This window comes from Podarcis liolepis (genome assembly GCF_965112155.1).
Source record: "Podarcis liolepis genome assembly, chromosome: 2".
NCBI classification, from domain to species: Eukaryota; Metazoa; Chordata; class Lepidosauria; order Squamata; family Lacertidae; genus Podarcis; species Podarcis liolepis.
In genome coordinates, this window is record NC_139555.1 from 109,843,058 (window position 1) to 109,860,917 (window position 17,860).

General features: G+C 48.6%; 1 protein-coding gene and 1 long non-coding RNA gene across 11 annotated transcripts in view; one reads left to right on the forward strand and one right to left on the reverse strand.

Moving 5' to 3' along the window:
* LOC310701155 (inactive serine/threonine-protein kinase TEX14-like) overlaps window positions 1-2,736 on the reverse strand; it is a 31,682-nt gene extending 28,946 nt beyond the window's left edge. For 5 of the 10 annotated variants that reach the window (XM_083491531.1, XM_083491533.1, XM_083491529.1 and 2 more), the window contains exon 1: window positions 2,578-2,736. In XM_083491531.1, the coding sequence (XP_083347657.1) occupies window positions 2,578-2,621 (44 nt within the window). In that variant the 5' untranslated portion in view covers window positions 2,622-2,736. Of the gene's footprint in view, window positions 1-1,633; window positions 2,242-2,551 lie in introns of those variants that run through there. The other 5 variants (XM_083491530.1, XM_083491535.1, XM_083491538.1 and 2 more) reach the window with 3 other exon arrangements.
* The window catches only part of LOC310702233, a 42,823-nt gene that overhangs the window by 1,022 nt on the left and 23,941 nt on the right, over window positions 1-17,860 (forward strand). The gene's annotated exons all lie outside the window — the stretch shown is intronic.

Genomic DNA, 17,860 nt, shown 5'->3' on the forward strand with positions numbered 1-17,860 from the left:
CAAATTATTAAAATACCTCCCTTCCCATTGTTTCGTCAGGCTCTGATGAAAGGAATAGTAAATGAAGCCATTGTTTGTTCTAAGTTTTATCGTGTTTTTAATATTCTGTTGGGAGCCGCCCATAGTGGCTGGGGCAACCCAGCCAGATGGGCTGGATATAAACGAATTAATTATTATTATTATTATTATTATTATTATTATACATACAAGTCAAATAATATGAGGTTGGATTTTTGGCTCCTAACAATCCAGAGAAGTGCCATTTGGAACTGCAAAATCTGTGTTGCAGTGTGCAAAGGTAACAGCAATATTCTGAAATAAGGGGCATACATAATTCTCCTGGAACTTTTGGAACAAACTGCATTCCTTCAAAATAAGGAATATCTGGTATTCTTTCGTATGTGGATTTCCAGAGAAAGTGGCCACCTGTGAGGAGACTGTGGAGAGGTATAGGAGATCTCAATAAAGAAAGGACCAGAGACAGGATTTTAGTTTTTTGAACTACCACTTGGGTGCAAAGGGCAAAAATATTTTCTTATACTGGACAAACAGTACAATGCGATACATATCTGACCAAAAGTAAGCCCCATTGGGTTAAAGGGGCCTTAAGGTAAAGGTAAAGGGACCCCTGACCATTAGGTCCAGTCGTGGCCAACTCTGGGGTTGCGGAGCTCATCTTGCTTTATTGGCCAAGGAAGCCGGCGTACAGCTTCCGGGTCATGTGGCCAGCATGACTAAGCCACTTCTGGCGAACCAGAGCAGCGCCCGGAAATGCTGTTTACCTTCCCGCTGGAGCGGTACCTATTTATCTACTTGCACTTTGACTTGCTTTCGAACTGCTAGGTTGGCAGGAGCACGGACCGAGCAACGGGAGCTCACCCCGTTGCAGGGATTCGAACCTCTGACCTTCTGATCAGCAAGTCATAGGCTCTATGGTTTAACCCACAGCGCCACCCGCATCCCTCAAAGGGGCCTTACTTACAGGTAAATGGACCCAGTGTTGATGTCAAATGTGGAGACAGGCCAGAAACCCCTATCGGAGAGAGCAGCTGGCAGGCAGAATCAGAAGGGAATTCTGTAAGGTTTTCTTTTTGTGAGAGGTCTGCTCACAATGAAACCATTTGTTCACCAGCTATTTACTGACCATTCATTCTGTTTGCAGGAAGATTACATGGCACCAACATCAAGCAGCTTTCACCCCCCACTTTCCCAATGTGTATCCCCATCACTTCCCTTATTGCAAAAAGTCCAGTTTGGGAAGGGGAACTGGGTTTGATGCATAAGGCTTCAAAACAAACTTTATTTGAGCAACCAGAATTTGCTGTTATGCGCTGAACCCCATTTGCGGAAGAGTGAGTCTGGAAGTGCCTTCTCCTGCTAAATTAAATGCTGCAATGTTAAAACAATCCCTGCATTGCAGGGGGTTGGACTAGATGACCCTCATGGTCCCTTTCCAATTCTAGAATTCTGTGGTTCAGTTGCGCCCCTGGATCTGTCAACTGGTTCCATCAGGTTAAGCAGCCAACTGCATGAGCAACTGTTATATAAATGTATCTCCCTGCTTTCTTCACAGCCCCAGAGAACGAGTGCAAATGCATCCAGCCTTATATTTCTAATGCAAATTCAAGCCTACCTGGAAATCCCAGCTGCAAATGCTCATAGATATGGGGAGCGCACTCTGCCTATGTTCAGAGGTCCTTTCATTGATTCTTAATTCCTAAATCCCAGGCGGGGGAGGGATCAACCCTGGTTCTAATTATGAGCCAGTTATGTCAAAATTGCAGGGAAGTTGTGAACTTCCAAAACAACTCAGGACGTAGAGAAAAACTTCTATGCCAACTCTTCACTGCAATAAAACCACTAAAATGGTAATTTTGAATAAACGTGCAAGTTCAGCCCTTGTTTCAATTATTCTGACTCAAGCATACAACCTACAAGGGGCGGGGAAGAAAATAATAAAGCTTTAATAGTGAGCTGATGCGGTTAAAAATAAATCCCTTTTCCACCCCTAGGGCTCAAAGTTAAATTGTGCGCGCGCGGGGGTGCGAAAGAGACAAGAGACTCAGAATAGGCTGAGAACGACTCAAGCGCCGCCTAGGAGACGGCGGCCTTAAAAGTCGCTCTTTCTCCGGATTGGCTGGCGAGGTTGCGTAATGTGCGGACGGGCGGTTTGTTATTTTTAACGGCCGCGGTGCTGGGAGGAAACCGCCAAGTGAGGAGGGCAGGAATTCACAAAAACACGGACTGGGCAGCGCAGGCGCAGACGGAGCCACTCCAGGAGCCAAACAGCGCCTTTTAAGGCCGCGCTGCTCCAGTTAGTTGGTCGCGGAACGCTGAGGTGCTTTGACGGTCGCTGACCACCTCGGAGCATGTTAAAAGGGCAACGTGGGGATTTCCCCTGGGAAATAGTCCGCAGCCCCGCCTTCCGCCCCGTTGCAGCAGGTTGCAACACGCTGAAGTTTCCCACTCCCAAACAAAAGGGACTTGCGCTTGACTCGTTCCTGGTGGTGGGATTCAAAGGATGCCTTTTGGGGTGGGGGGAATTTGCGACCTGTAAGACAAGCAGCAAATCTAGACCTTTGCTGAAGATAGGAATTTCCAGGCAGGTGCTTCAAATTCATGGTGGCGGGATGGAGGAAGAATGGAGATGACAGTCGTGCAGAGAGAGACGTGGCGTGTGCGCGCCTCTGCGGAGAGCGACGCTGTCTCCGAGTTGCACAGAACGCTTGGATGTCAGAACGCTCCATATAGAACACGTTTGTGATCAAACACTGCTCCCGTTATAACGCTCCCTCGATGTTGCAACGCCCCCTCCTAAGGTGCCTTCAGACGTGATGGGCACACCAAACGCACAGAGGAAATGAAATACAGTGTTGTGATTTGGGGGGTGGGGAGGTTGACAGTGTGGGTCTGTATGATTCCTGAGCAGACTATGTTTAGGGCAGCTTTTCCAGCCCCTCCCCCTTTTCGGGGTGAGCAGAGTGGATCCATTTACAGAGGGATCAGTTGTTAAACAGGGTTGCGTTATTGCCCTAACTCTATTCATTATGCTTATTGCATGATCCTACACTTTGTTGAAGGGAAACTCCCCACTGGAGTAAAAATCATATATTGAACAGAAGGAAAGCTTTTTAATCTGAGCAGGCTGAAAGCAAAGAGTAGGGTTACCATAACTTCCGTCATAGAGCTTCGGTATGCTGATGACAACGTAGTGTGTGCATACTCAGAGGTTGACCTCCAAACCATCCTAAATAGCTTCGCAGAAGCTTACGAAAAGCTTGGCCTATAGCTCAACATCCAAAAAACCAAAGTGCTGCACCAACAAGCACAAAACAACCCCTCTGCAGCGTCACAAAAACAACTCAATGGTGTAACGTTGGAAAATGGCAATCACTTCTCCTACCTGGGCAGTTACCTTTCCACATGGGCCGGACGTTGATGCCTGTGTCTCTTCTAACTCCTGGGGTCCTGAGGGTTAAAATCTAATAGTGGATCCCACTGTCAGCACCGGATTTAAGGTGGTATGGATGGTTGCCCCACACAGGGCACTAAGTGGAGGGGGTGCAAAATTGAAAATATCCATAACTGAGCAAGATCAGGGGGAGGGGGGGAGCAATTTTGGCCTTGTCATATTACCAAAGATTACCAAAGTTCGCCCCTGCCACTGTTGAACTAGCCAGGCAAGATTCTTGGTAAGTTAATGGCCCTAAGTATGGTTGTTAGTATTTCTGTGTGATTCCAAGGCACTGACGTTGGGAGAAGCGAGATGTTTCTGGTGTGTTAATGCTGTGAGTATGTTAGGCTCAGGTTGCATATATGTGTAAATAAACCATATATCATAAAGACATCTCTGCCATCCCTCCTTCCAAGGAAACCGAACCCTAGCCTGGAACCTCTAGTATCTCACATCGCTTGGAGATCGGGGTGGCACATGGCAATATGTTTGTTTACTGAGTCTCTGCATTTGCATCAACGCCCCAAAGCCCAGTTTAGAATATCTCTAGAATCTGGTTGGCAAAACAACCTTGTGCTCTGCCAACGTTTTGGGCAACATTTTCTGTGTGTAGTTGTGCCAGCCAGCATGTTAGAAGAGAAATCTAGTTAGATGCATAAGTAAATACAGAGGATTATGTTAAGTCGTGGGTTGACATACTTAGACCAACAGTGATACCTGTCCAACAACATAGTCCTTTAAATAAGTTGGGTGCTTGGAAACTCTGCCAGACCGCCTGGGACTGGTAGCCAAGTCCGGAGGGCCACACAGTTCTCGCTGAGGCTGTGGTGCGACCCTAGGTGGCGTTGGAACCAACTCCCCTGGATCCGCTGCTGTGGGTGGAGCCTCCGCAAGTGGAGTGGTATGAGTCTGTTCTGAAACGGCTTGGTTCGGCTCCACGCTGGCAGTTTGCGAGGGAGGTGTAGGTGGGGCCTCGCCATCTGTACGTGTCTCTTCTGGAGCCGCAAGCGCAGTTGGGGGCACCTCGGTAGTGTCCAAGTCCCCAACCCTGCGCCTAAGCTGGTCTATGTGCCGTCGCCACAAGCGTCCGTCTTCGAGTGCCACCTGGTACGAGCGAGGTCCAGTGACTCCCACTACTGTGGCTGGCACCCAAGGGATGTCCCCCACATAGTTCCGGGCAAAGACCTGGTTTCCTGGGACAAATGACCGTGGTGCATTGGCACAGCCTGGGGGTTCAGCCACGGCAAAGTCTGGGTGTAGCCGGTCGAGCGGTGACCTGAGGCGGCGGCCCATAAGCAGTTCAGCAGGACTCCTCCCTGTGGCCGCATGAGGGGTGATGTGTTGCACGAACAAGTATTCGGCGACCCGCTCATGCCAGTCTCCCCGGTCCAGGCGCGCCAGTGCCTCTTTTGTTGAGCGCACCATTCTTTCCGCTTGCCCGTTGCTGGATGGATGAAAGGGTGCCGTTAGGGCATGGCGGATGCCCAGTCCCAAAAGATACCGCTCAAACGTGCCTGACGTGAACTGCGGTCCGTTGTCAGAGACAAGGACATCAGGACACCCATGCGTTGCAAACAGACCTCGCAGCACCCGGATGACAGCTTCGGTAGTGGTGGAGGGCATCAGGGCGACCTCCAGCCATTTGGAATAGGCGTCCACCACTACCATAAAGGTCCGGCCGTGAAAGGGGCCAGCCAGATCGATGTGCACCCTCAACCAGGGTGTCTTTGGCGTCTCCCAGGTGTGTCCCTTAGCTGCCGGTGGTGCAGGCCTCGACTCCTGGCACGCTTGACAGGCGGACACCCAGGCAGTGATGGCATCGTCCATATTAGGCCACCAGACGTAACACCGAGCCAACGCCTTCATTTTGACAATTCCCGGGTGGCCAACGTGCAGAGCCTCCAGGACGCGCTGACGGAGTCCCTGGGGAATCACGACGCGGTCTCCCCACAGCAGGCAGCCGCGATGAGCTGAGAGTTCATGTTGTCTGGTTGCGAAGGGCTGGAACTCCAATGCAAAAGGCCCTTGTGGCCACCCCCTCCACACCCAGTTGAGCACCCGGCTGATGGTGCGATCCTGGGCAGATGCGGAGGCCACAGTGGCAGCCGATACAGGCGCTGCCGGAAGATCCTCAATCAGAAGGCGCGATGAAGCTGGAGCCGGGTCTTCCACAAATGCTGGAAGAGGGCAACGGCTGAGGGCGTCGGCATGGCCCATCGATTTCCCCGGGCGATGGATGAGCCGGTAGTGGTAGGCAGCCAGGAAAACAGTCCATCGCAGCATGCGTGGTGAGAGGACCGGTGGAGTTGGACGATCACCGGCGAGGAGGCCCAGGAGTGGCTTGTGGTCAGTGATGAGGTCAAAAGTCCTGCCATAGAGGTATTCATGGAACCTCTTCACTCCAGCCACAAGTGCCAATGCCTCCTTGTCGAGCTGGCTGTAATTCCGTTCCGTCGGAGATAGTGTCCTGGAAAAGTAGGCGAGCGGTGCTTCTCTTCCATCTGGAAAACGGTGACTAAGGACAGCACCGATGCCAAAAGGTGAGGCGTCGCAGGCAAGGACCAGCGGCCTGGATTCACTGCACTGTACCAGCACACTGTCTGAAGAAAGGAGAGCCTTGACCGCGTTGAAGGCCGCCGTCTCCCGATGACCCCAGGCCCAAGGCGTCTTAGTGCTAAGGAGTCGGTGAAGAGGCTCAGCCACTGTGGCTTTGTGGGGCAGAAACATGTTATAAAAGTTCATCAGCCCCAGGAATGCCTGCAACTCCGTTTTGTTCTTTGGGGTGGGGGCCTGCTGGATAGCGCGGATCTTGGATGTGGTTGGATGAAGACCGGAGGCATCGATAAGATAGCCCAGGAACTCTACCTGTGGAACGGCGATCTGGCACTTCTCCCTCTTTACCTTGAGCCCGGCCTCCTGGAACCTGGTCAGCACGGCACGGAGGCGCTCGAACAGCTGCTGGTGTGAGTCTGCAGACACCAACACGTCATCAAAATATGGTACCACGCCCGGAAGCCCTTGCAGGAGACGCTCCATAAGGCTTTGGAAGATGCCAGGAGCCACACTCACCCCGAACTGCAACCGGCGGCAACGGAATGCCCCCCGGTGGGTGACGATCGTCTGGGCTTCAGCAGTGGCATCATCGACTGGCAGTTGTTGATAGGCTTGGGCAAGGTCCAGCTTAGCGAAGACCTTACCCTCACCCAGGGAATGCAGCAGGTGTTGGACAACAGGAACCGGATAAGCGTGCTGCTGAAGTGCCTTGTTGATCGTGCACTTGTAGTCAGCGCAGATTCTCACCGACCCATCTGGCTTGACAGGCGTGACGATGGGGGTTTCCCACTTTGCGTGGTCAACCGGCTCCAAAACTCCTTGGGCGATCAGTTTGTCCAGTTGTTCGTCCACCTTAGCCTTGAGAGCAAAGGGAACCCGGCGTGGCTTTAGCTTGATGGGGGCGACTTGTGGATCAAGGCTAAAGGAGATGGGCGTACCTGTATATTGGCCCAAGGTGCCGTCAAAAACCTCGGCAAAGTCTTTGACCAGACCCTCAGTCTCTGCATTAGAGATGCAGTTGATGCCGGTGACTTCCAGGCCGAGGGCATCAAACCAGTCTAGCCCTAGGAGGCTTGGCCGCTGACCTTCGACCACCACCAACCGGAGCAGGCCCGAAAAATCCTTGAAGGCGATCCGGAACCGGCCAACGCCTACCACGGGAATGTCGTTTCCCTGGTAGTCTCTCAGGTGTACGCAGTGAGAGTCGAGTTGCCTTTTGGACACTCTGGGTACCAGTCTTTTGATGGTGCTCCATGACACGATGGACAGGGCAGACCCGGTGTCGATCTCCATGTCACATGGAGCTCCTTCAATGAGCACCGTGACGTTCAGCTTGCGTCGCGTAGGCGAGTCGGTTTGGCCAATCGTGGTTCCAGACGGGCAGCGGCAGTTGGTGAGAGCGAAACAACTTTCCTTGGCAGACTGGAGTGAAGACTTGGACTTGCGAGTCGATGAAGGGGGGGTGTCAGACGGAGCCGATCGGCAGACCTTAGCGATGTGGCCCCTTCTGGAACACTTCCTACAGATGGCGTCTCTGAATCGACACTTGGCACGGGAATGGTTGCCTCCGCAGCCAGCACATTCCGGTTGGCCCTTGGACTTCTGTTGGAACTTCCTGCGCTCCCGCTTTGTCTGGTGCACGTCATCGTCTTCACTGGAGGATGCCTCCTCACTGCTGGCCTCTTCATGATGCACCGGAACTGGCTCCCTAGCAAGACGCGGGCTGCTGGACTTGCGGATCTCCTGGGCGGAGCGTTCAGCAGCTTCTGAGGCCACAGCCTCCTCAATGGCTTTCTGTAGCGTGAGGTCTGGCTTGGCTAGGAGGCGCCGTTGCAGATGGATGTCCCGGACCCCGCAGACGATTCGATCCATCAGGGCATCGTCTAAGTCTTGGAACTCACAGTGCATTGCAGCCTGTCGCAGGGCGGTGGTGTAGTTGTTGATTGACTCCCCCTCTGCCTGGTTCCGGTGGTAGAACGCATGGCGGGCAGCAATCTTGGACGGCTTTGGTGCGTAGTGGTTGCGGAGCTTCTCTTGGATCGTGTCCCATGGTGTTGCCTGGACTGCTTCAGGCGCAACCAACGCTCGGGCCGTCTCAAACACCTCAGGCCCACAGAGGCTGAGGAATAGGCCCCGCTTCCGATCCTTTGATACTGCTGTCAGCTCGTTGGCTTGGAGGTAGCAGTCGAACCGAGCGAGGTAGGAGTCCCATGATTCAGAGGCTGGCGCAAACGGCGGTAGAGGCACAAGTGAAGCCATGATTCCGATGCCGGCGTGAAGGGCGATGGATGGAACACAGTGCTCTAGCCAGAACAGTCAGCTCTGAATTGGTTCTGCCCAGTGATTTCGCTCAGTGATTTCGCTCTGTGATTCAGCTCAGTGATTCAGCTCAGTGATTCAGCTCAGTTCAGAGGCTGGCCGCATCTGGCTGTGCTCTGATGGCCATCCATCCCACCTTCGTCGCCAGTGTTAAGTCGTGGGTTGACATAGCAGCCGGCACAGCGATTTATTCAAGTGGCTCTTTATTATGGTAAGCTGGAATAGAACTGACTGCGAACAGCTCAGCCGGCCTGTATTTATAGGCAGCCGGCTGTCAACATTGTAACCACAACAGCCCAGAGTTCCCGCCTAAAATAACTGCCGCGGACCTGAGTGAAAACTATCTACAGACCTGAGTGAAAACTATATACAGTATCCCCCTGTTGGCCCAGGGTGAAACTACACTACATAACAGATTAAGTGATCAATCCTGATCAGTCCTGTCCATTGCGTAGTGTGGAAGACAGGTCCAGTTTGTGGGCACTGCACTCTTACACGGCACAGAGGCTACCTATTAATCTCTGGCTTCCCTTAAAAGAGCTGCCATCTGTGTAAAGGAAATGTAGCAAAGTGGGTAAGAATAGGATCGGTCAGAGTTGAAATTCTTGAATGTTGTTCCCAGCTTCTGATTAGGATCTCGATTATTATCCCCTGAGTAAAAGGCTCCTATGGCTATGGCTGCTCTTGACATCTATAATCCTTTCAATTTAATTTCTTTTAATGAGGCACCTATAATTGGGACGGGACGCGGGTGGTGCTGTGGTCTAAACCACTGAGCCTAGAAATGTTCAGGATGGTGAGGCCTCCCATCTGCTCACAGGTATACCATGCTGCTTGCTGTTCAAGTGACTGAGGAATGGAAGCTGTGATTTTTTAAAAAATCAACCACCCATCTATCTAGATAAAAATAGGAGCCTTCTATACCAGGATGAAATCATAGACCAGGGGTAGGCAACCTAGGGCCCGGGGGCCGGATCCAGCCAAATTGCCTTCTCAATCTGGCCCGCGTACACTCTGGGAATCAGTGTGTTTTTGCATGAGTAGAATGTGTCGTTTTATTTAAAATGCATCTCTGGTTTATTTGTGGGGCACAGGAATTTGTTCATCCCCCCCCAATATAGTCCAGCCCACCACATGGTCTGAGGGACGGTGGTCTTTCAGCCCATGGCTGAAAAAGGCTGCTGACGCCTGTCATAGACCCACAGTGTGGGAAGAAAGCTTTTTAGCACAGTGTCTTTTTCCATAGCCATTTATTCTCATTTAAAAACAATGACCGTTCCCCACATCAAATGGTCGTGCGCAGCCCTTCGGATCCCAGTGCGACTCCTGGTAGTTTGGGCTGGCTTCATCCTCCCCAGGCTGGATACCTGGAGGTCTCCACCTACCTCAGCCAATTGCCCAATCCCCCCTGCGGAGGTGTTGCCAGGGCATTGGCCAGGTAAGGGGAGGGACCATCCTGCCCACACAACGGAAGGTGACTCTTACCTGCGAAGCGGCAGTCGGCTCCAGGCCTTCTTTAATTCATCCAGATATAACTCGAAAGCCTACATGCCACATTATGAATCTTGGGTGTTCCTAAAAATATATTACTTTACTATCCCCAAAGGCATAGGTGACTATCAACATACAATGTGATCTCTGGCTGCGGGGGTGGGTTATAATCCCATTGCTTGGCTTTTCTCCACTTTTCCCATAACCAGTTTAACCAGCAGAGTCAGTTACTTTAGCATCTTTTGACTGCTTTTAGCCTATGAGTCACCACACACTCTGCTGTAATGTAAACCTGAAGAGGGGGCAAATCATGGTTAAACAACTGGAAATTGAAAAATCGTGTTTTTTGGCGTTTTTGTGTCCTGGAAATACGGCTTTGTGCTCTAATTTAAATAAAATACTGGTGCATTCTAGCCACAGCACAATACTTCTACGAACAACTTTTTTTTTACTATTATTAAAAACATCATGTCACTTCTGCATGTCATGAATTGGATGGGCCTATAATAAATACATGTCAGGTTGTGTGTGTGTGTGTTTTACTGAGGTTTAATAAGCCAAAGTTTCAGGCAAAGTGGTTGGTGATTTGGAGAGAGGGTGGTAAGGATTTTCTGGCTGAGATTGTTTCCCCCCAACTTTCCAGTTCCCAGGATTTATGAGGAGATGAAATGACCACCAAAGCAGTTTTCAGGGGTTGCATCCATGCATTTCAAGAGGATGTGCAACAGAACATTCTCTCCCTGTGGGCCCTGCAGGGCCCTCCAAATCTCTCCAAATAAACCTGGGGAAATAAAATACTAACAATAAACATAACATCTAACCAGTAATGTAATGGCAGGACCTAGTCCAGTACTAATACTCTAAAAGGGCCTGTGTAATGAAATCTATTTAAAGGTAAAGGTAAAGGTACCCCTGCCCGTACGGGCCAGTCTTGCCAGACTCTAGGGTTGTGAGCTCATCTTACTCTAGAGGCCGGGAGCCAGCGCTGTCCGCAGACACTTCTGGGTCACGTGGCCAGTGTGACAAGCTGCATCTGGCAAGCCAGCGCAGCACACGGAACGCCGTTTACCTTCCCGCTGGTAAGCAGTCCCTATTTATCTACTTGCACCCGGGGGTGCTTTCGAACTGCTAGGTTGGCAGGCGCTGGGACCGAGCGACAGGAGCGCACCCCGCCGCGGGGATTCGAACCGCCAACCATGCGATCGGCAAGTCCTAGGCGCTGAGGTTTTACCCACAGTGCCACCCGCGTCCCTGAAATGTATTTAGCTCACAGTAAAATCTCAGTAGAGGCAGCAGAAGTTTGGGTCACCAACCTTCTGGCAGTAGACGTATTTGGGATTCTGAGAAAGTGTTTTGAATGTCAGTAACAAAATGGTGGCCATGGGAGCATGCTATAAAACAAGATGGCTGCCTTAGGGGCATAGCTTTACACAAATGTGTGGCATGGTGTAATGGCTGCCATATCTAAAAGAGAACAACTATGTGCGACAGAATCACAAATTGGTATGGGCAGCTCCCCACCTCAGCTGCCTCATCAATGGGAATAAAGGCACGTACATCAGCTACCACCGTCCTTGCTCAGAGGGAAAAGCTCCCTGTACCTCTTCTTTGTTCAGAACAAGATGGAAGGATAGGTGTCAAATCCTGGCACCCAGTGAAATGCGGCGATACCTGAACACGGGAGGGGCTGATGCAGTGCTTAAGGCAAATGAGGAGGAAGAGCAAACAATGAAGCATTTTTGAAGGGATATTTCCTAAGACCTTTCGAGGGCTTCAGAGGGAGAAGTGCCACCACAGAGAAGGCCCTTTACGAGATTGCCACTAGCAATGGTACAATGAAACTCTCACAAAAGTGTTTAGGACTGGGTTTTAAACATGTGAAAAGACTGTTGCAAACATGTGAAAACACTGTGATTTAAAAATATCATTTTTTTTGTTGCTACACTCATAGTGGCGGCAAATATACAATGCAAAATCCAGTGTGGCTTTTCCAGAAGTTGGCCATTATTATATGCATCCACCTGAACAATCTTCATGGTGGTGCCTTCTGTCTATATGTCTAATTAGGAAGATGCCAAGAGGGTAAGAGGGTTTTTTTTTTTCCCCAGGATACAGGGATTGAGTTTGGGTGTGACAGCCTCCTGGGATCCACTTTTAGTCACGCCAGTTATGCTATTGTACACTTATGCAATGTCGAAAGAGCTTAATTATGCAAAAAGACAAGCAAGATTCCCTATACTCACAAACTGGGAAAGAAAAGGAACAGAGAAACGTTTGTTTGCACTTGCGTAGGTGAAACCATTATGCTTGCTGGATTCCCACATATGTTTTTGAAATCCCCTGTTTCTAAGAAGCCTTTGGTTCAATCTCCCAAAATGAAAACAGTCTGCAAATCTAAGTCATAATAGATCAAGTTGGAGATAAGAACTAAAGGCAGGCACATAGCACAGTGAAACAAAAATTCCCCCCCTCCCCATGGCATGCCAGAATGCCAATAAAGAATGGGGACAATCCCTTCCCAGGCGAGGGAATTCCACAGTCTGGTTGTCAAAGGGCCCAGTAGCCTGACAAGCAATGGTTCTTCAGGCTGTCATGTAGAGGCCCTATCAGCCTCAGTTGAGAGGAATTAAAACCTAGAACCTTATGCATGCAAAGCACAATCCTATCACTGAGCTATGGCCACCCCCTTTCCTTTCAAATTCCATCCTGACTCCGGCCTTCCCTGACCTCAAAGTTATTTGCAAATCCCCACTGCTCTCGTTCAGCCTTCTCTTTCCAACTAAGGTAGTAGTTAACTGGTATTAGACATTCAGAACCTCTGATCAGAGCTCGCTGAACACTGTTGGATTCTGGAGTCATAACACGTTTACGTAACTCCAGCAGGCAGCTTTGACATAAATATTGCAGCGAGTCTCCTTCCACATAATCAAAAGCTTTGGTGGCATCAAGGGCTATAATATGCTAATGGATTCCTTGTTTTGTTGCAAATATAAATGGCGTTTAAAATTATCTGTGCGGAATCTGCAACCTGCCTACGAGCTGTGTCCTAATCTTTTTACCATAGTGTTTATCCAAAGGTCTGCATCCTGGTTAATTCAAATGAGTGACCTATAGGATTCCATACAATTTATACAGCAGTTTGGATCTCTATAATGTCTTTCTCAATACCCGGTTTCTAAGATGGGGACCTTTGAAGTTCCTCACCTATTGTGGACACTCTCAGGGTGACAAGTTACTTCCAATATTTCCTCATGTTCCCCGTCTGCTAATTTATGATACCAGGGCTGTGCGCATACACCATACATTTAAAGCACATTCTTTCCCTCAAAGAATTCTGGGCACTGTAGTTTGTTAAGGATTGCTGGAAATTGTAACTCTGTGAGGGCTAAACTACAGTGCCCATAATTCTTTGGGGGTGAGGGAGGGACATACTCTGAATGTGCTTTAAAGATATAATATGTACACAGCCAAGGGCCTACTTGTTAGAAATAATTTGTTAGCATGCCGGGACATATACTGACTCTCCTGTACTTTCCTCATTCCTCTCGTTAGATGTTCTGGGAAGTTCTATTATCAGCCCAGCCTCCGAATCCTCTTTGGCAATCTCCACAATTATTGATAATGAGCTTTCACCTCTATCTGTTTGCATGGAGCTTATATGTCTTCTCCTCAACTGGTCATTACCCCATACTGTACTTTCCTAACAGCAAAAAGTCACGTGTGTGTGCACGTGTGTGTGTTGTGCTTAACCTGTTGCAATTAATCCACAAACCTCAATTTCCAGTGCATACTTCACAGTGATGGTGTAAGTAATCTACATTAAGGGATCCAAAGTATGCAGTGAAGTGATCCATTGTGGACTGATCCAAAGTGCTGTGGAGCAGACCAAGGCCCACCAGTTCAACATCTTTGGCACATAGTTAGCCAGGGGGTCCAGCCCCTACCTTCTGCAATTGGTCTTACCTGCAGTCCTGTAGAGCCCATGATTGTGGCTGGGACCAGTTTTTTGTGGATTCGGGATGCCTCCTTGAAGCGGAAATGCCAGGGATTGTCCACCTGAGTCCTTGTGCATTCAAAACATATGAGCCAATACTTAGCTACGGCCCTTCCCTAGTGAGCCAGTGTGGTGTAGTGGTTAAGAGCGGTAGTCTCGTAATCTGGGGAACCGGGTTCGCGTCTCCGCTACTCCACATGCAGCTGCTGGGTGACCTTGGGCCAGTCACACTTCTCTGAAGTCTCTCAGCCCCACTCACCTCACAGAGTGTTTGTTGTGGGGGAGGAAGGGAAAGGAGATTGTTAGCCGCTTTGAGACTCCTTAAGGGGAGTGAAAGGCGGGATATCAAGTCCAAACTCTTCTTCTTCTTCTTCTTCTTCTTCTTCTTCTTCTTCTTCTTCTTCTTCTTCTTCTTCTTGTGAGCCCGCATGGCAAAGAGCAGGAAGGGAAGACACAACTCAATCCGTGTTGTAAAGGATCACGCAACACTTTCTTCCATAATGAGCAGATGCAAATGAAGCAAATTCCACAAGAAGGGAAGGGGTGGAAAACAAAACTGCCATAGCCAAACACCTTTTGCATACAAAGCGATGGTGTGGCTGTGGTAGTTGTGGAACACCCTGTGCAGTTCTGTACCTCAGAAGAGATATGGAAGAGCTGGAAAAGTGCCTCGCCGAAAGGGGGAGGGCCCAAAAAATGATCAAGGAACTGGAGCAATCCCCATACGACAAAAGGTTGCTGGCTTTTTAGTTCAGGAAAAAAGTAAACAAGGCAGAACATGATAGAGGTGTGTGAAATTATGCATTGTGAGCAGAAATATTAGCATCCAATGAAGCTTAGGTTTACCAGGGATGAGGGAGATTTCCACCCCCGCCCCCTCCACATGCCAGTGTGTGAACCTACTTTAATTTGCATTTCTCAAAACAATACACAAATTGAAATCCAGGCTATCCTTTGAAATGGGCACTTTTCTGTGGGATGTGATGCAGTTCTCTCAAAGCGTCTTACAAGCGACTGTTGTAAGTCCCTGCACTCAGGCCTACAAGTTGAAAACACACGACACAAAAGGAATGGGGTTTGGGAGGAAGGAGTGTGGGGAGCAAATGTAGGCACTATTTCTTAGTTATTGGTGAAAATAACATACAAAATCTTTTTGGCACGGCGAGGGCATAATGCTGGATTAGGTGGGCCTTTGGCTCGATCCAGCGCGGCTGTTACATTCCAAAATGCTGGTGGGTTTTTGTGTTGACTAGCAAACTAAGAAACAAAAGCAAACAAATGTGGAAATATGGTGAAGTGAAAACTGGAAAAATGAGAAAGTGAGAGAAGCTGACATGGAAAGATTAGCTCAGCGCTATTTTCCCTTTGCTGCTGCTGCCACAACCACAACAACTAGTTGTGTCTGTTAAGTGGCCTAAGAGCAAGCTAGGTACCTGATACAGATTAAAACAACAAAGCTCTGCCTAAGGGCTCACCACCTAAATAGTAATATTAGAGGGTGCAAACTGCACCGAGTGCCTGGAGGATGCTTTGGGCAGCCATTTTGTTTCTTCCTTAGTGAAACTGTGGGCTTAGATCAGGCAAACTAGGTTAGATGGATAAAATAAAAACAAATTGTTAAGTTGTGGGCGAACATAGCAGATGACACAGTGATTTCTCCAGAGGAGCTCTTTATTGTAAGCTGGACAGAACTGAACAGCAAACAGCTCAGCTGGCCTGCTTTATATAGGCAGCCGGCTATCAACATTGTAGCAACAACAACCCAGGGTTTCCCGCCTAAAATAACTGACGTGGACCTGAGTGAAAACTATCTACACTATCCCCCTGCTGGCCCAGGGTGAAACTTTAGTACATAACACAAATAAAATACAAACATAAATAAAAACAAAGAAGCATTCAAAAATACATGGGGAAAATGCAAATTTGTGTATGTTAGGCAAAAAATTGAGCTATAAACAATACGGCCAATATGAGCTGCCATGTTCCCAGATACTATGGTGATTTCCGCCCAGACACTGTTGCCGACAACAGTATTCCGTATATCTCCAGGAAATTGTGGACGTGTGGCAACACTAGGTTTGTGAAACTTTTTCCAGTACTGCCACTTGCTTTATGCCTTCTTGCACAGAGGAGGGAAAGCACCAGTAATTAAAATTTGCCTGTCCACCATGAGCATGACAACACTTCCAATTGGGAACTCTGGGGCTGCAAGTATTCCGGCATCTTCTGGGCTGAGGCAATGGGAAATCACGGTTGGTCATTGAAGAGTCACCCACCTGTGGGAAATGAAAGCTCCTTACATTATTTCACAGCTCTGCAATTTAAAAGTCCCATATGAAAGCAGCTGCACTTTGTCCATCTCAGCTTGGGAAGCAGGGGAGGAGCAGGGGAAATGTAACTTGTGGCAGGATTTTGGAAGGTGTGTGGCGGTTGCTTGTTTATTTTTTTTAAAAAATAATTTTTATCAACCGACCAATCAAATCAAATCATATCACATCAAATAAATTCCAAATTACAAAGGCGAATTTTAAATTTTTGTTGGGGGGACCCATATTTCAAGTTCTGAAGGGGGATTCCGATCATCTTCTTGCTGCTGCGTTAATATCCACAAATCTGTCCAAATAATGTTCATAATTCTATCCAGTCTTATCTTGCTGTTTCCGCATCTCATCTTGTTCGTATATTTTTCTTTTTTTCTTTATGATCTCTTCTGATAATCTTAAGCAGGTAAACACCAATTATAATCCTATGTGAATTTTTCCGTTCGTCCAATCATCATATCAAGATGGTTTCCATGTATCATCACTTTCATAAATAACAGCACTCTTTCCATCATCTTGCAAATCTGTCGCTCTTTAGTCCCTCCGAGGAGGCAAACCCACAATATAAAAACAATTCTGTTCCTCCTCCCAGACTTAAGTCTTCCGACAGAACTTGCCAAAATGGCGACGGTATTTTTTGCTGCGTCATTGCAAAGCTCTTATGCTTTCCACGATCTTCTTGAAACATGCTTTGGTTAGAAAATTATCTCCACACAGTCTTAAATCCACAGCTTAAGTCATTTAAACGGCATTTCTGACTTGTGACTTGTGGGGTGGGGGATTCTTGGTTAATCACATAGAGAAAAGAAAGAAAAGTTTTTTCCCCTCCCCCATCCAGTCCCATTGCCGAACATACCGAGCCTTGGTGTATCTTCTCATGATTTATTCTTGTTCCTCTGACCCGTCTTGTTTATCAGACATCTCTTCAGTTAGCAGTCTTTACTCCCCCTCCTTCCTTGAAATATGTGCATTCACTTCCTCCTAATTGTTTCTTTTGAAGTTGCTGCAGCTAGGGGCGCGGACCAGAGACAGTGTCCAGGAGCGCCGAGATCCACAGGAGGCTTTCTGCCTAGTGTCCCCACCCCCACAAATTCGGGGGTGGTATAGGGCACAGCATGCAAGGGCAGTCCCCCCACACGCTTGGCGGGGCAGGGAGGCTGTTTACTCCCATCACAGCCTCTTAATTACCTCGTGTGGGTCCGAGAGATGTTATTGTCAGCCATCTTCCGATGCGCCCATAGTGGCCCCCGGCGGTTGCTTGTTTATGAGGAAAAGTTACACAGAAGAGGCGAGGAAGAGGAGACATGTCAGAGGTGTTTAAATGTATGCAAGGTGTGGAAAAAGTAGAAAGAGAAAAGTTTTTTTTCTACTTCTCTCATAATACTTCCTTTGGTGTAGGTTTGCAGGTATGGTAGAAGGAGATAGGATCTGCCTATGCGATGCCCACCTGGTGGAAACTCTAGCTCACATGGCCCTTAAATGTAAAATGTATGCTGATCTCCGCCAACAATTTCTAGACCATCTATATACCAGAGACAGAGGTTATACGTTTCTTATTACAGGGGAGAGACCAGGAGCTCAACAAGACAGTAGCTAAGTTCCTCTATTTGATTTTTTGCCGCTGAAGTACGCTACAGGATCCTGCCCTTGCTGGAGACCCACAGAGATGAAATAGATTGCTCGCCTCTTCTTCCCTTTGGCAAATGACTGTACTGTTGAAATGGTGAT